The sequence below is a fragment of the Camelus dromedarius genome, chromosome 12 (genome assembly GCF_036321535.1).
Source record: "Camelus dromedarius isolate mCamDro1 chromosome 12, mCamDro1.pat, whole genome shotgun sequence".
Lineage (NCBI taxonomy): Eukaryota > Metazoa > Chordata > Mammalia > Artiodactyla > Camelidae > Camelus > Camelus dromedarius.
The window spans coordinates 69,383,757-69,398,169 of record NC_087447.1 but is presented as its reverse complement, the minus strand read 5'-3'; the positions used below and the strand labels follow the sequence as shown (position 1 = coordinate 69,398,169).

General features: G+C 43.1%; 1 protein-coding gene across 1 annotated transcript in view; it reads left to right on the top strand.

Annotated features, from left to right (window-relative positions):
- The window catches only part of MMP20 (matrix metallopeptidase 20), a 46,266-nt gene that overhangs the window by 18,114 nt on the left and 13,739 nt on the right, over positions 1–14,413 (top strand). Inside the window, exons 7-8 of the mRNA XM_010977791.3 lie at positions 10,872–11,008; positions 12,170–12,326. Coding sequence (XP_010976093.1) covers positions 10,872–11,008; positions 12,170–12,326 — 294 coding nt within the window. The remainder of the gene's footprint in view (positions 1–10,871; positions 11,009–12,169; positions 12,327–14,413) is intronic.

Sequence of the window (14,413 nt, the reverse complement as noted above, 5' to 3'; positions counted from 1 at the left end):
AGGAAACACCGTTTTATTAAGTGGCTGAGTTATGACACCAACCCAGATTTATCAGATGTCTGTTTTGTTCACCACTGTGTCCCTAGTGACCGCACATAATATGTTCTCAATAAATATTTGTTAATGAGAGTTGGAGAGATGGAAAGATGGACAGAAGTGTTGTTGCCTGGATGGATGGATGGATGGATGGATGGATGGATGGATGGATGGATGACTGGATGGATGGATGATCAGATGGACAGACAGACAGGTGGATGATTCTAAAGTCAGTATTCTTCCTAAACCCCTCTTTCTCAAGGCCTCCTGGCTTTTCGATGGTCAGTTCGCTGTCAGAAGGCACAGAGAAAGAGGGGATGTTGGTAGGTTCTTGTTAATTACAGTTACAGCTACTAAGAAATACCCTGAAATGTGAGTTTCTGTTATTGCTGTTTCAGGAATGTTTCCTTGGGGCTCATTAATAGAAGTTTCAGTAAGTCTGTGAGTTGTAAAGAATGATGAGCTGGAGATGGCATTTAACTTTAATGGCATGGGAGAGTGAGTAAGTTATGATACTGGAGATGCTGGATTTTTAATGAAGATACTATAGGAGTAGCTGCAATTATACAGCAATGGAGGCTGCAGGAGTGACCATGATTAGCGGTGGTAGCTGGTTGACCCTCATTTGTCAGTATTTTTATTGTTACAGAGCTATTTTTCAGATGTCTTTTTCATTCAGTTATGAGTCATAGACCCAGAGCATATAAATAATATGGATTTTAAAAATGTATGCGGGCAGATGTGAAGGAATGCTAAGTGTGGTTGGTTAATGCCACAGTAGCCATTATCAGGCGCAGCTAGCTTGGAGCAGAGACCGCGACCATTCTGTTGAGCGTCATTTTGGGCGAGAGAGCGGGTTGCTATGAGTAGTGCTGTAATCGCGCCCAGACCGCGTGTTACTTGTTTTCTATCAGTGGTCACAGCAGATTAATAAAAAGACACCTGCTGCCACAATTGTGCTTGAAGGAAGCTGAGACTAGCGTGGGGCCCTCTGTGACAGAGGGAAGTCGTGGGTAAAGGCCACGCTGGGCGGGTTTCCCCGCGGCAGCTGCAAGTCCAGTTAGTAGGAGATCGTGACTGCGGTGAAGCATGAAGATTTGTTGGAAATCTCATGAGTTTAAGTTAAATTAGTCCTTTTTTTCCCTCACACTGTGGCTTCTCAGGGAGCGTGGCTGCAGTTACTGCGATTCCTTTCCCTTTGGACCAGGACACCAACACCCACCCCGGCTCCCCGCTTCCCGGGGGCCAGAACTCGCCGCCCCGGAAGAGGCAGAGTGCGCTCACGCATGCGCACGCGTGACATTCTGTTTCATTCTCTTTCCTTTATTGGAAAAAGGTTTGTTGAGCTCATGCAGGGTGCTGAACACTGATGCGGTGACCAGAGCTATAAAGACAGCCCAGTAGTCCCCTGTCTTTGCACACCTCACGGTTAGATGAGGGGGAGACGTTCAGAAAGCACTGCCCTCGTGCTGCGTGCTCACGTGACCTCTGTTGTGGGCATTTAGACCAAGAGAGAGAAACGCTGTGGCATCTCTTTTTAGGAGGGCACCAAGCCCATCAGCCCCATCCTCATGACCTCATCAAACCCGAATCATCTCCCACTGGTCCTGTCCAAATGCCAGCACATCCAGGGGACACAAGCGTCCAGCCCATAACACAGAGCCATCACAGTGTGAAATTCGTCCTTCCAGGCTTCTTCTCCAGATAGAGATTTATTGTAGAGACAGGAGTGGGAACAGGGTGGCCCCAGAAGGGGGATTTTGCAAGATGTGATTTGTCAATTTCTTCCCTCAGCCATCTCTCATTTTTCCATGTCAATGAATGTTAATTTTTATCTTATTTTCTATATGTATATTATCCCAATATATAGTTAAATCATAACTTATCTAACCTATCCTAAGCTAATGAGCATCTGGATGGCTTCTGATTTTTAAAAATTAGAAATAGCTGCACTAAATCTTCAGCAAAGGATGGGTATCCACTGCTCAAAGGCAAATTGGAGGAAAGCTCAGGAGTCCAGGCTTTAGCCTTAGGCTAAGTTGTTTTAAATCCTGGCCGTGTTTCTTACTGATGAGGTGCCTCTGGGTAAGTTATGTGCCAGGTGCATAGTGAGTGCTCAATAAAAGGCAGTTACTATATTTATGAGTGAGAATCAAAAATTATGTGCAACAGAGGGGTGGGGTATAGCTCAGCAGTCGGCACATGGTTAGCATGCACGAGGGCCTGGGTTCAATCCCCAGTACCTCCATTTAAAAAAAAATTAAATAAATGAAATAAATGTATTCAAGTGAAAAAAAGTTTCCACTTAAGATAAAAAAAGAAAAGGAAAAAAAAATGTGTACAACAGATTAAAGCATAGAAACAACCAACCTGGGGTATCTTTTGTTATTATCTATTTGTTGATTGTTTTTTATTAAGACTTGACTTCATTGATTATTTACTTTATTTTGATTGCTTGCTACCAAAAAGTAAACCAAAACAGAACTGGTAGGCATTGACCCTGGAGTGACAGGCAAGGTGCCAAGCAGGAGGAGCCTGGACACCGTGCAGGGTAGCAGCAGCTTCATCTGAGAGGTAACCTTGTCAGACTCTACATTGTCCAGAGGAGTGCGTGTCACACCTGTGCCCCAGGGCAGCACGTGGCTCGTTCTTTTTGTAATATCAGTGGCTCCAATAGAGACAAAGGAGACAGTACAGTCAAAGATAGTATGTCTTTGCAGGCAATGATAATCGTTTTCTTAAAAAAGCAAAAAAAAATTTTTAACCTTCTGTTTATCAAACTATAAGCATTCAATAATTGCTAATGACTAATTGATGAGATTACATCTTTTGACAAAATCTTGACTCTAAATACTGAGGGTGTAACGGAACAGAAAGGGAGGCATAGAGGTATGGGACATTTAGAAAGGAGCGGTCAGGGACAGGATTAAGGAAGGGAAGATGGCTGGCTGACTTGTATCTGCTCAGCCCTCACCTCCCCGTCTTCTCCCATTTCGGATCTGATGAGCTATTACGGTGGGGCAGGTGATTCCAAAGAACTAGGAAGACCGACAGGGTGGAGGGGGAGTCAGGAGATGTACCCTTCAGCACTGGAGTTGCCATTAACCCCCCATGGACTTTGCACCTCTCTTCCTTCTCTTTAAAATGAGGTGCTGTCTGATACTCATAGCTACTTCGATGTGCTCAGTACCTACTGTGCTAAGCGCTTTGGTATCAACTCCTTACAACAGCCCCGTGAGGCATGAATTGTTTCTCCCTTTACAAAGAAAAGATACACAACTTGTTCAAGCTCACATAGCCAGTGAGGGATGGAGCTGGGACCCACACCCAACTGGTATGCATGTGTATTATCCCAGTATATAGATAAATTGTAACTTATCTAACCAACCCTAAACTAATGAGCGTCTGGCTCTGTGGGCTGGAACCCACATCCTAAGCCAGAGCCCGTGCTCCTAACGGCCCTGGCGTACCTCCAACGGTGCCATTGAGAGCTGGAATCCCATGACTCTGATCCCCTACCGGCTGTCACCAAAAGTCCCCAAGTGCTTGCTAAACCTGGACAAAGAACAAAGAATTCTTTTAAGCCACAGCCATCACAGCAACCAGGGGGCCATTATGAAAGGGTTCCCAGTCTTCCCCCCACCCCAAACACCAGCCTGGAATTCCCCACCACTAACAATAATCTGTTGATGAGACATTTCAGGCTGTGGATGTAATAACCACACGGTTTGTTTCCAAAGCAGGATGGAATGCAGTGCCTTTTCAAGTAACCGTGAGATGTTTACCCAGTCTCCTCAGTGGATAAAGGCAACTTGGCACCTTCAAATATTCTGTTTGAAGAGAAATAAACTGCAACTATCATAAGTTGAAAGTCATAAGCATATCTGCCATTCACACGCATATAAATATATATGTATATATTTAATTCCCATAGATTTACCCTTTATAAGACATGACAAAATAGAAAGACCATCCCAGACTTCCTCAAAATGACTAGAACTGCAATCATGTCTGAATGCTATTTGCCTCTCTCAGATTATTCTGGGTTTTCCATGATACAATTTTAACAATAAAATCAAGACTTTCACAGTCAGCTACAGACCTCAGAAGAATAATAGCACTTTACCTAGGGAATAAATGTAAAGGTTGATCACGTCCAAATCCTTTGGAGATAAGAAAGCCAGGCCCAGGTCTCAGAGCCCAGCAGACACGCCACTGCAGCCGGGTCTGCCCTCTCCCAGTGTCAGGTGCATCCTAGCCCTGGCCCAGGAACCTTCTGCTTGAGCAATGGGACTCCAAAGAGAATGCTGAGTTTGTACTTGAATGAACGAACGCCTTGACTGGAATGCACTTCGGGAGGGTCCCTCGGCTCCCGGGCCTTTGGCCTGCAGGTCGGATGGAGAGCCACAAGGAGGAGGGGGCTCTGGACTCTCCAGGTTTCTCAAAAATGTTGGGTAGGCTTGTCCACATTCTGTTTTATTCTCACTATTAGATGCTTTCTTTTAAGACATCTGTCAATCCCTTAATTGTCACATTTTGGAAGAGGTTATGTATCGTAGATTAGAATGCAAAGAATAACAGGTTAAGGGTCATGCAAGTAGGAACTGGAGAGAAGGGTGTGTGTGAGAGGCCTCCTGAAACAGGTCTTAGATGCTAATTTGGTGAGAATGGTGGAAAAGGAGGAGTCAAATGTAGCAGCATCGCTCACATAGATAACAAAATCAAAAATGTTTGTTGGACACATGAAGCAAAACTCAGTTGTGGATGTGTCGGGTTTAAGGTGATAACAATTCTAGTGGGGTTTTATAGAAATAAGCTAGTCCTCAGCAGGAGGTCACAGTCTATAACCTATAAGCTTCATACTTTATAGACTCTCCCGCACGGACGAGGCAAAGATTGGAAAATAAACTCTAATAATCAGAATAACAAGAGCTAGCGTTTCACGATCACTTGCAATGTGCTCTGGGTTATGCTAAGCATATTACAGGCACTTGATTATTTAATTCAGTTCTTTCCCCTGGCTAGAACTTTAACCTAGGTCTATCTGACATCAGAGACAGACTGTAATGGAGCCCAAGACAAATCAGAGAAAAGAGGGTTATCTTTTTTTTTTTTTTTTTAACTGATCGACAGTGGAAAATGTCTCTGAGGTCAACAGATTGAGAACTAAAGGGAAGGGACTGACTGGCCAGGGTAACAAAGGAAAGTAGTTTTAGAGAGAGAGCGAGGAAGGCATCCAGATCATGACGAGTGAAAACGCAAACGGCAGGGAGCAAATGCTGATGGTAAAGGTAGACCATTCACTTGAGAATCTTGTTAATAACGAAGAGTCAAGACAGTACCGGGAAGAGGCAGCAGGGTCCAATGAGGATGTTTCAAGAGGAGAAATACCAGGGCACATTTGAAGACATGAGTGAGAAGAAGCCACTGAAGGAAAAAAGGAAAAAGGAGTGCAAATCACTATGGGGCAAAGGGACCATAAAGTCAGGTGCCACAGCTAGGAGATGGCACTGTTGGCAGCTTCCATCTCCTGGGACCCCGGGGGCTCAAGGAAAGTCTGCACAACAGAAGAGAAAGTCTTCTTCCTTCATTCTCCCCGGGGATATTTCTTTACTGGCTCTAAAGTCGCTTCATTGAAAGTCAACAAATGGCATTGTATTTCCTTAGACTGGTTCTCTGTTACGTATTACAAATCAGACAAAGAGGCGGAAGGTGTGCTAAGATCCCTGACTCATTGTAATTTCTTCTGAACTCCCTCCTTCTCACTAAGGACAAGATTCTTTACATCTTCACAGGTGATGGCTTATAAATATGGATCCCCATTGACTCCTCAGATGGGTATAAACACTTAAGGACACTGTGCACAGCTTTGACTATTTTTAAACACTGTCTACATGTGGGTTTTTAATTTTAAAAGCTGTGTTTTAATTTTTCTTGGGCTTAATGAGATGGATGATGCATGGTTGATTTCTTGGCCTCTAAAACATTCTGATAAAAACAGCCCTGGTTAGTGAGCTTGCCCCCAGATGAATGGCTTCTTGATCAGTGATGTCATTATTTGTACTTCAAAGTTTCCGGCGACAAAATTTTATATCAGTGAGACAAATTTAGAAGGAAACTTAGCTCTGTTGATAAACTGTAAGTTTAAGTTTTACACCATTAATCAATTTGTAGAGTGAAAACATGTCTTTTTAAAGTATCTACAAATAATTGGTTGAGTAGTCTGTTGCAGGAAAACATGTTTCAGCTCAGTGTTATAGCTCGGTGTTACAGCTCAGTTGTGACAGCAACCTGGATCCAGGCGAGAGACCAAGCAGTACTCGGGAGAGTTGGAGGACTCAGGTTTATTACACCAGCTGGCCCAGAGGAGTTAACACTCCAAGCTCTGGACCCCGTCTGTAGGTTTACACAGGCTTTTATAGGCTGCCAGTTTACACTTTGCAACATCATATGCAAATAAGGTATAACAAAAGTTGACTAATTAGGAACGGGCTTTGTAGAAATGGACAAATCAGGATGGAGAGAAATAACGAATCAGGAGTGAGCTTCATGCAAATGAAGTACTACAAATGGACCAATCAGGAGGGAAAGAAAGAACCAATCAGGAGTGAGCTCAGGGAACCAATAGAATTTTAGGGGTAAGTTCCACTTTCCTAGAAGTAAGCCATTTCAGAGGCAAAAATTGAAATAGAGCCTCTGGGCCAGGGAACCAGATGGTGCTGGCAGGAGAGTAGTGGCCCTGCCTGGGGGGTCTTGCTGGTCTTTTTTTATGGGGCTTCCCACCTCAGTCCATAGTTTATAAACTGTTTTCATATGCATTATCTCAATTGATCCTTTGAAGTATTAGCATGGATATTATCATTATTATTATTTGACAGAAGGAAGTTGAGTCTCAGAAAAATTAAGTAACTCTTACAAGGTCACCCATCCAATAATAAAACCAGGTCTCAAGCACCCCTTGGTTCTCTCCCTGCACCTCAGTGCCCAGCCTCAGGGGAGAGAAGCAGCAATTCAACTGAGAGCATCAAAAGACAGAAAGACACCTCTTGCCCCTGAAACTAGGGCACAGGGAGACAGAGAAGAAGACAGTCAAGGAAATTTAGGGGTAAAGACAGTGGAAAAGGAAAGCACCCATCAGCTCCTGCTGGGTTACCTTGACAGTCAGCAAACAGTAGGTGAAGCTTCTCCTGAAATTGAAAGGCTGATGGGATCAGTTTACTCAGGTGGGGAGTGGGGACAGCGGGGTGTACCAAAAACGAACCAAAGTTCGACACACATGGATCAAGTCCCTAGATGTGCCAGACACTTGCTAAACCCAAGAATACAAAGATGAATAATATATGACCTGGACTGGGACATGGTGCTGTGTGCCAGAAATTGACACAGTGTAACTGACTATACTTCAGTTAAATAATAATAATAATAACAACAATAACAATAATAATAATACAGGGCCTGGCCCCAAGGAGCTCACAGGATTGGCAAAGAGCTGTAAGAGGCCAGGTGAATGTTACCAGTTACCTAATCACAAACTTGATGAATTCATTGTGGTTTTTTAGTAAAGGGGAATGAATATGAGATTATGAAAATCAATGATCAGATAATTTCCACTCAACCCTCTGACACTCATTTATTTAGCCAATAAGTATTTACTGAGCCCTGATTACGTGGCAGGCACACCGTTGGCTCCTGGCTACACAAAGGTCATCAGTGCAGCTAAATATCTACCAACAGGTCTGTAATATCAGTGAGCTCCATTGTTTTGCCCTCCTTATCAAAGATCAGATTTCAGGCCATTGATACGAAGTTTCTTTTCTTTTTCAGTTCCAGTATATCCTGCAGTTGTTCTTTTCCAAGTCCATAGATTTTTTTTTTATTTGCTTCTAAGTCCATTTACAGAGGCATTAGGAGGTTACTTGCTAGATCTTTTTTTTTTTTTTTTTTGGTCAATTTTAATTTATTTATTATTGTAATCTATAGCTCTCAGTTTTTAATCCTCTCAGTGTGTGTTCTATTGCTTTATTACACACCAGATGCAATTTTTCTTCATTAGTGGACTGGAAATTCTCATGATTCCAGATTCTTTTGGAATTTGTGATGCTTTACCGAAGTATCACGTAGAGGCAGTGTTTATTCCGACCTTAGGCATATAGTGTATACATTATAATATGCCATGACAGTGTTTAAACTAAGTTTTCTTAGCTTCGGCAATACTGATATTTTGAGCCAGGCAAGTCTCTGTCATGTTGGGCTGTTCTGTGCATTGAGGGTCTTTAGTCTCTACTCACCAGACTCCAGGAACTTTGCCCATTCCTGGTTGTGACAGCCAAAACTGTCACCAGACATTTCCAAATGTGCCCCAGGGCACAAATTCACTCTTGGCTTAGAATGACTAGTTTACTTGAGTTTAGTCTTCACAATACCCACGTCATCCTAAATCAAGGTGTATTGGGTCAGGAATGTAGGATTCTACTACCAGGAAAAAATCCCAAAAGTACCTTTCTGGTTTGCCAACTTAATCACTTCACTTTACGGTCTCTCATGTTCAGTCGTTTGGGACATCAGTGTCCTGTAACTTCAAATGAAAAATCGGGTTTAATTTTGCCTAAAGTCACTTGTTGATTTTTCAGTGAGAAATGAGAGAAAATACTTCCCAGCTTTCGGGTACCCAAGGGAAAGCAGCTGGAAGTCAGCTGTACCTCAGCAGAGACGTAATTCAGGGGGAGCCTGGTTAATGGAGGAAATGTCTGCCCCTCCTCCTACCTGCTCTTCTCACTTCCTCATCCCCATCATTACCGTCGCCTGAAGGGCACACTTTGTGACTTCGTGAGCATCTAGCACAGTGCCTTTAACAGAGTCCACCTTTCAGAATTATGTATTGAATTGAATTAATTGAAAAACACATGCTTCTGGGTTCTTCACCAGGTTCCCAATTAGTCCATTATTTTGCCCTCCTTATCAAAGATGTGATTACAGACTGTTGACATGACCTGTTTATCTACTCTTACTGCCTGAGTCTTCTGGGTACCCAAACCTGTGCTCATTTCGTGGTGGCAAAGAGAAAGGAGAGGGAGAAAGCAGTCTCTCTTGCCTTCATTAAGGGCGAAGTCTGATCGGGCAAGAGGTGAAGTTATTAACAAAGAAAAACACAAGGCTGAGACGAAGCAAGTAGATGAAATAGGACATGTGATGGAAATCAGGACAGCTAGGGTCCAGTTGGTTCTGTCTACCCCTAACCACCCACTGACTTTTGGGGCCATCCGCCTTTCTGGGTCTCTCTTTTTCAGCTGTTAATACAGATGATCTAGGTAAGGCTGGGATGTGGAGAGCCTGGGGCCAGGAAGTGTACCTTCAATGGACCCCTGCCACACTGAGTATTGTCCATGGTGGGTGCCCAGATAATAATTTTTTATTTAAATGGCAATATCTCCCAGGTGGCACTTTACAGTTTGTGAAGTACTTTCATAGGCATCATCTCTTTTGAGCCCCATCATGATCTCATGCGCTAGACTAGGCGTTGTTATTTGCATTTAAGAGATTATGAAACAGACTTGGAGAGACTGGTCAGTAGTGTCATTGGAACTCCTGCCTCTAATCTTCTAAAACACCATGTGCTTTTCCTTCTGCATCAGGATGCTGCTAGTAATGAAGAAACATTTCTCTAAACGTAGCTCTCGTTTAGATTTCGTCATCAGCTTGAAGTGCCTCACCTGCATGGCTTCACCAGACTCCTAAATGCAACAGCACATCCCCGCTGTGGGGAGAGTGTTCCCAGAGCGTCGTGAACTTAACTCTTTGCTGCACAGATTGCTCTAAATTATAATTGCTCAGTCACTTCTCTGTCTCTGCTACTAGATTACAAGCTTCTTCAGAGCAGGGCCTGGGTCTTGTTCAGTGTTTCATCTTTGATGTCTACCTCGGTGCCTGCTGATCGGTGCCCCATAAACATTTGTGAAATTAACTAAAACTCAACATAAGATTTGAGGCGTTCCAAAACTAACTACACGAAAAGTGAAATGTCAAAACTTTATTACAATTTCCACAAATCATTTTATGTATTGATTCCAATTCCCCTGTCCACAAATCATTTTATGTATTGATTCCAGCTCCTGTGGAATCAAGTAAGCTATTCGTATTTTATAAGAATGATTTTCACATCTGAAATTCAAAAGGGACCACATTTACCTTGAAAGTTTCAGCCCAGTAACCGCAAGCATACTCCCACAATTTTATGGAAATAATATTGAATAAGTGGATGGTTGAGTTGCTAACCCTCAAGATAATGTGTGTGTATACCTGGCCATCGAGTCCAAAAGTATAAACACTTTCGCTGGATAAGTACACGGGCAACATAATTTATAATTGTTAATGTCTTTGCTGTTTTTACTGGAAATAATTAGCATCTCCCAACTACAAAGTCTTGGCTCATTTATATAATATTCATAAAGTGCACCTGGATGGTCTTTATGAGATTCTAATTTTTAAAAGGCCAGAAGAGGAAAGGGAAATTTGTAGCAAATGATACTTGGAACGGGAAGATGTGTAGCTTAAGTGTATAAATCATTGATGTTACTTCCTTGCTATATCCTTCCATGTTTTGAACATCCTTAAATAAATGAAGGAAAAGGGGTTGCAGAGATGCTAAATGAAGGAAAAAGGAGAAGGAACTGTTTACTAGAATCCAAAACCTGATGCTCCCTTAAAAACCAGGCAAGGGCAAGAGGCATTTAGAAATGGCCTCTGAAGTGTGGTTTGCGGTACGTTTCAGCCCAAGTTCGACTTAAGATCTAAATCAACCCTTGACCTTGATTTCTTCTGATTGATTTGCCCAACAGGATTTTCTGGCGTCGGCAGGTTAACTTGATGTCGGGGATCCGGCCCAGCACCATCACCAGCTCCTTCCCCCAGCTCATGTCCAATGTGGATGCAGCTTACGAAGTGGCTGACAGGGGCACAGCTTACTTCTTCAAAGGTACCCCAAAGGTCCTGCACAGGAAGAGATGGCAGGGGACAGTGCCCGGTGTGTTTGGAACATCTGAAATTGTCAGCATACATTAGTGATCACAGAGGGTGCTCCAGACACTCCTTCCCCTCAGATTGGGTGTGAAATACCCCTCTCCTGTCTTGTAATGATGACAGAATGACAGTGACTATGGAAGATGACAGAAATGACAATGACTATAGAACTCTTTTCCAAGCCAAAGAGCTATCCTAGTGAGGCTCTGTGATAAGTGACAGCGTCCAGGGAGCTAGAAGGCTGGTCCCTGCCCCCAAGACTCTGCCCTGAGTGACGAGGTATAAGAGCTTCGAGTTAACAAAGCATGGCGCCCTCAGGACAACAATACCCTTGCTGTTGGGCCCTGCTCAGAAGTAGCTGGGCGTGAAGACGCTGGTGACTTCAGGAGGTGGACACACAAGAAACCAATCTCTGGCTCCAGCCCTTTGTTTTGTTTTGTTTTGTTTTGTTTTTGTGGGGGGAGGGTAATTCAGATTATTTATTTGTTATTTTTTTAAATGGAGTTACTGGGGATTGAACCCAGGACCTCATGCTGAGCACGCGCTCTACCACTGAGCTGTACCCACCACCCCTTCCAAGCTCTTTAACATCTGAGTGCCTTTAGGAAGTTATCTAACTGCTCTGAGTCTTTGTTTCTTCCTGCGCAAAAGATTATAGTAACATCAACCTTGAAGACGTGACAATGGCTAGCCAATGGAAGTTATCCCATAAGTGGTAACTATCAGTTTTAACTTGTCTTCTGGTTGCTAAGATACAGGGATAGAAAGCTAGTTTCAATTTAAGAATCACAGCATTTGTGTGTCACTTGCCCCTTCTCTCGCATGTACATATGAGACTAAAAAGAGATTATACAGATGAAAATCATCTTGAAAAAAAGTGTTAAATTTAAGACATAATTGATATCAATATGGTTGCTTAAGGCATCCCTAGGGATTTTTGCCTCCAGGGCAAGTTTTAAGTCTTTTACTGAATTGAACAGAGGCTTCTATCTCTCCTATTGCGTTGACAAATATCCCGTAAACTAGCCCCCTTTGTGATCCTGCAGACAAATCCTCCTGCGTGAGGAGCATCACTAAGTGGTACAGAGTTTTTGTCAACATTAATTTCTGTTTCCAGGACCCCACTACTGGGTAACAAGAGGCTTCCAGATGCAGGGTCCTCCCCGGACTATTTATGACTATGGGTTCCCAAGGAACGTGCAGCGGATAGATGCTGCGGTCTACCTCAAGGATGCACAGAAGACCCTTTTCTTTGTGGGAGATGAATACTACAGGTATGGCTTTCCTCCTTTGACTTGTCCAGGCGTAGTCAATGAGAAGGAAAAATCCTTTTGCTGAAAAGAATGCAAGGCACATTTTTAATAGGTCCATTGACTCTTCTTGGCCACTGGGGTTTCATTTAGCTGTCTCCAAGCGACAGAACCATCCAAATAAGTGAACCATTCATTCCATAATCCCATCGTTTGCTCTCCAGCCCATGAAACATCCTAAGCTTTCAAAGTATTCATTAACTGGACCCCCAGTGGCCTAAGAGAGTGAATGTAATGCCTCCAGCACAGAAGTACCCACTGGGAATGCCTGGGGGGAGAACTGATCCCTCTTCTGTGAGTATCAGTGCGTTCCGGAATACTCTGTGATTTTGTGCAAAATGAATGTGGTCATGACTGTGGGGCTCTTTGAAGGAAAGTTTTGCTGAAAGAAAGAGGCCTTATTGCTAAGTTCTTTTATCTAACCCAGAACATGACGGTTCTTCTTGTCCAAAGTGGATCATAGACAATTTCCATACCTGTCTTGCAGGAAGTTCATATAAATAGATCTGAATAAGGTGCCATCAGTCATCCCATCACTGTGCACAGGGCCTCACCACATCTCTCCTGTCATCTCACTGTCTTATTTGATTTCTGCTGAAGAACTGGGAGCCACTCAGTCAGGCTCTGCCTCTGCACCTTCTCTATCCCTAGTTCTCACTTTAGCTTTACTTGTTTTTCTGAACTTCAGGAGAGAAGTGAAAACAGATGCTAAATGGTTGACTGTGCTCAACACTTTTGGTCCCAGTTAGGATCAGGCAAGGACCCATCTTTGGTCCAAGGGTTTTCATTTTATTCTATATTATTTATTTTGAAATGACCATTTCTGTGGCATAATATAAATTTATAAATAAATCCCTGTCATCTTCTTCCATTTGACTATCTTCCTCAGTCTGGGGCTGAGAAAGTAATACAACTTGAGCACAGATACATTTCATGAAAAGGGAAATTTTTTTCATAAAAATGAATGTCCAACAAGCGTGGACCCTGCCGGCTCTTCTGGGCATTCAGAGCCCTGGTAGCATTGCTCATAGTGTCACAGGCTCTCATGACTTGACACTTCCAGTCTAGGGCTTCAACCACTAAGCCAGCTACTTTTCTGTTGGAACTTTCGGTATGAAATAGTGACAGTAACTCACTTATTAAGTCCCTAACACCTGCTGGGTATATTCTCCGAGAGCTCTTTTTAAGACAAGGTGGTTGTCATCACCGTGCTGGCACACAGGAGGATGGGTGTGGAGAAACCCAGTTCTCACTGTGGAGTTTTAGAGAATGACACCCCAAGATGCACGTACGGGCATGCGTGTGAGAGTGCGAGTTGTGACGATTCACTTAATTCGTCAAAGCCTGTTCACAGCCTGGTTCTCGTTGTGGGGATTCGCGGCTTTCATTATCTCTGTTTATTGCCTCGTCTTTGGACTAATCTACCACACACCAGCAGCCGCAGTGAAGCATGTACCTCCGATCAGGCAGGACTGAGGCTTAATAGCTCACACAAGAAACTTGGTGAGAGGTTTTTCATTCTCTGTAAATTTAAGGAAGGGGAAGGAGAGAGTCTTTGGTTTTAACGATGCCTGATCCCCGCTGAGGAAATAGTATTGAACCTTTCCAGCTCAACCTCTGTGAGTGTCTATTAAGGAGAAGTTTTTAGCAATCTACATAAAAGAGATTCATTAAGAAGTCGGCCTTGGGCACTTAACTCAAATGTTAAAGAACTCACCTTGCTGGTAAGGAAAAGAGACCACAGCAGGCACTTTTGATATTAACCTCCCCAGGTTATTGAAAGTAATAAGTGGTACAATGTATGTAGATACACAGCACACTGCCTGACACATAGTAGGTGTGCAAAAAGAGTCACTGCTCAGGAATAGTAGGAACTTCCATGGTCATCAACAAAGGATGGCTTAAAAAGTTGTGATAATTAACAAATGATGACTTCAACCTCAATATTCCTCAGAAAAGCAATCCAGCCAAAGAGCTGGTCAAAGGGAATTTCCTTTTTAAAAACTGAAGGGCCCTGACATTGTCTTGAAATCTCTACCTTTGGCAAAGCG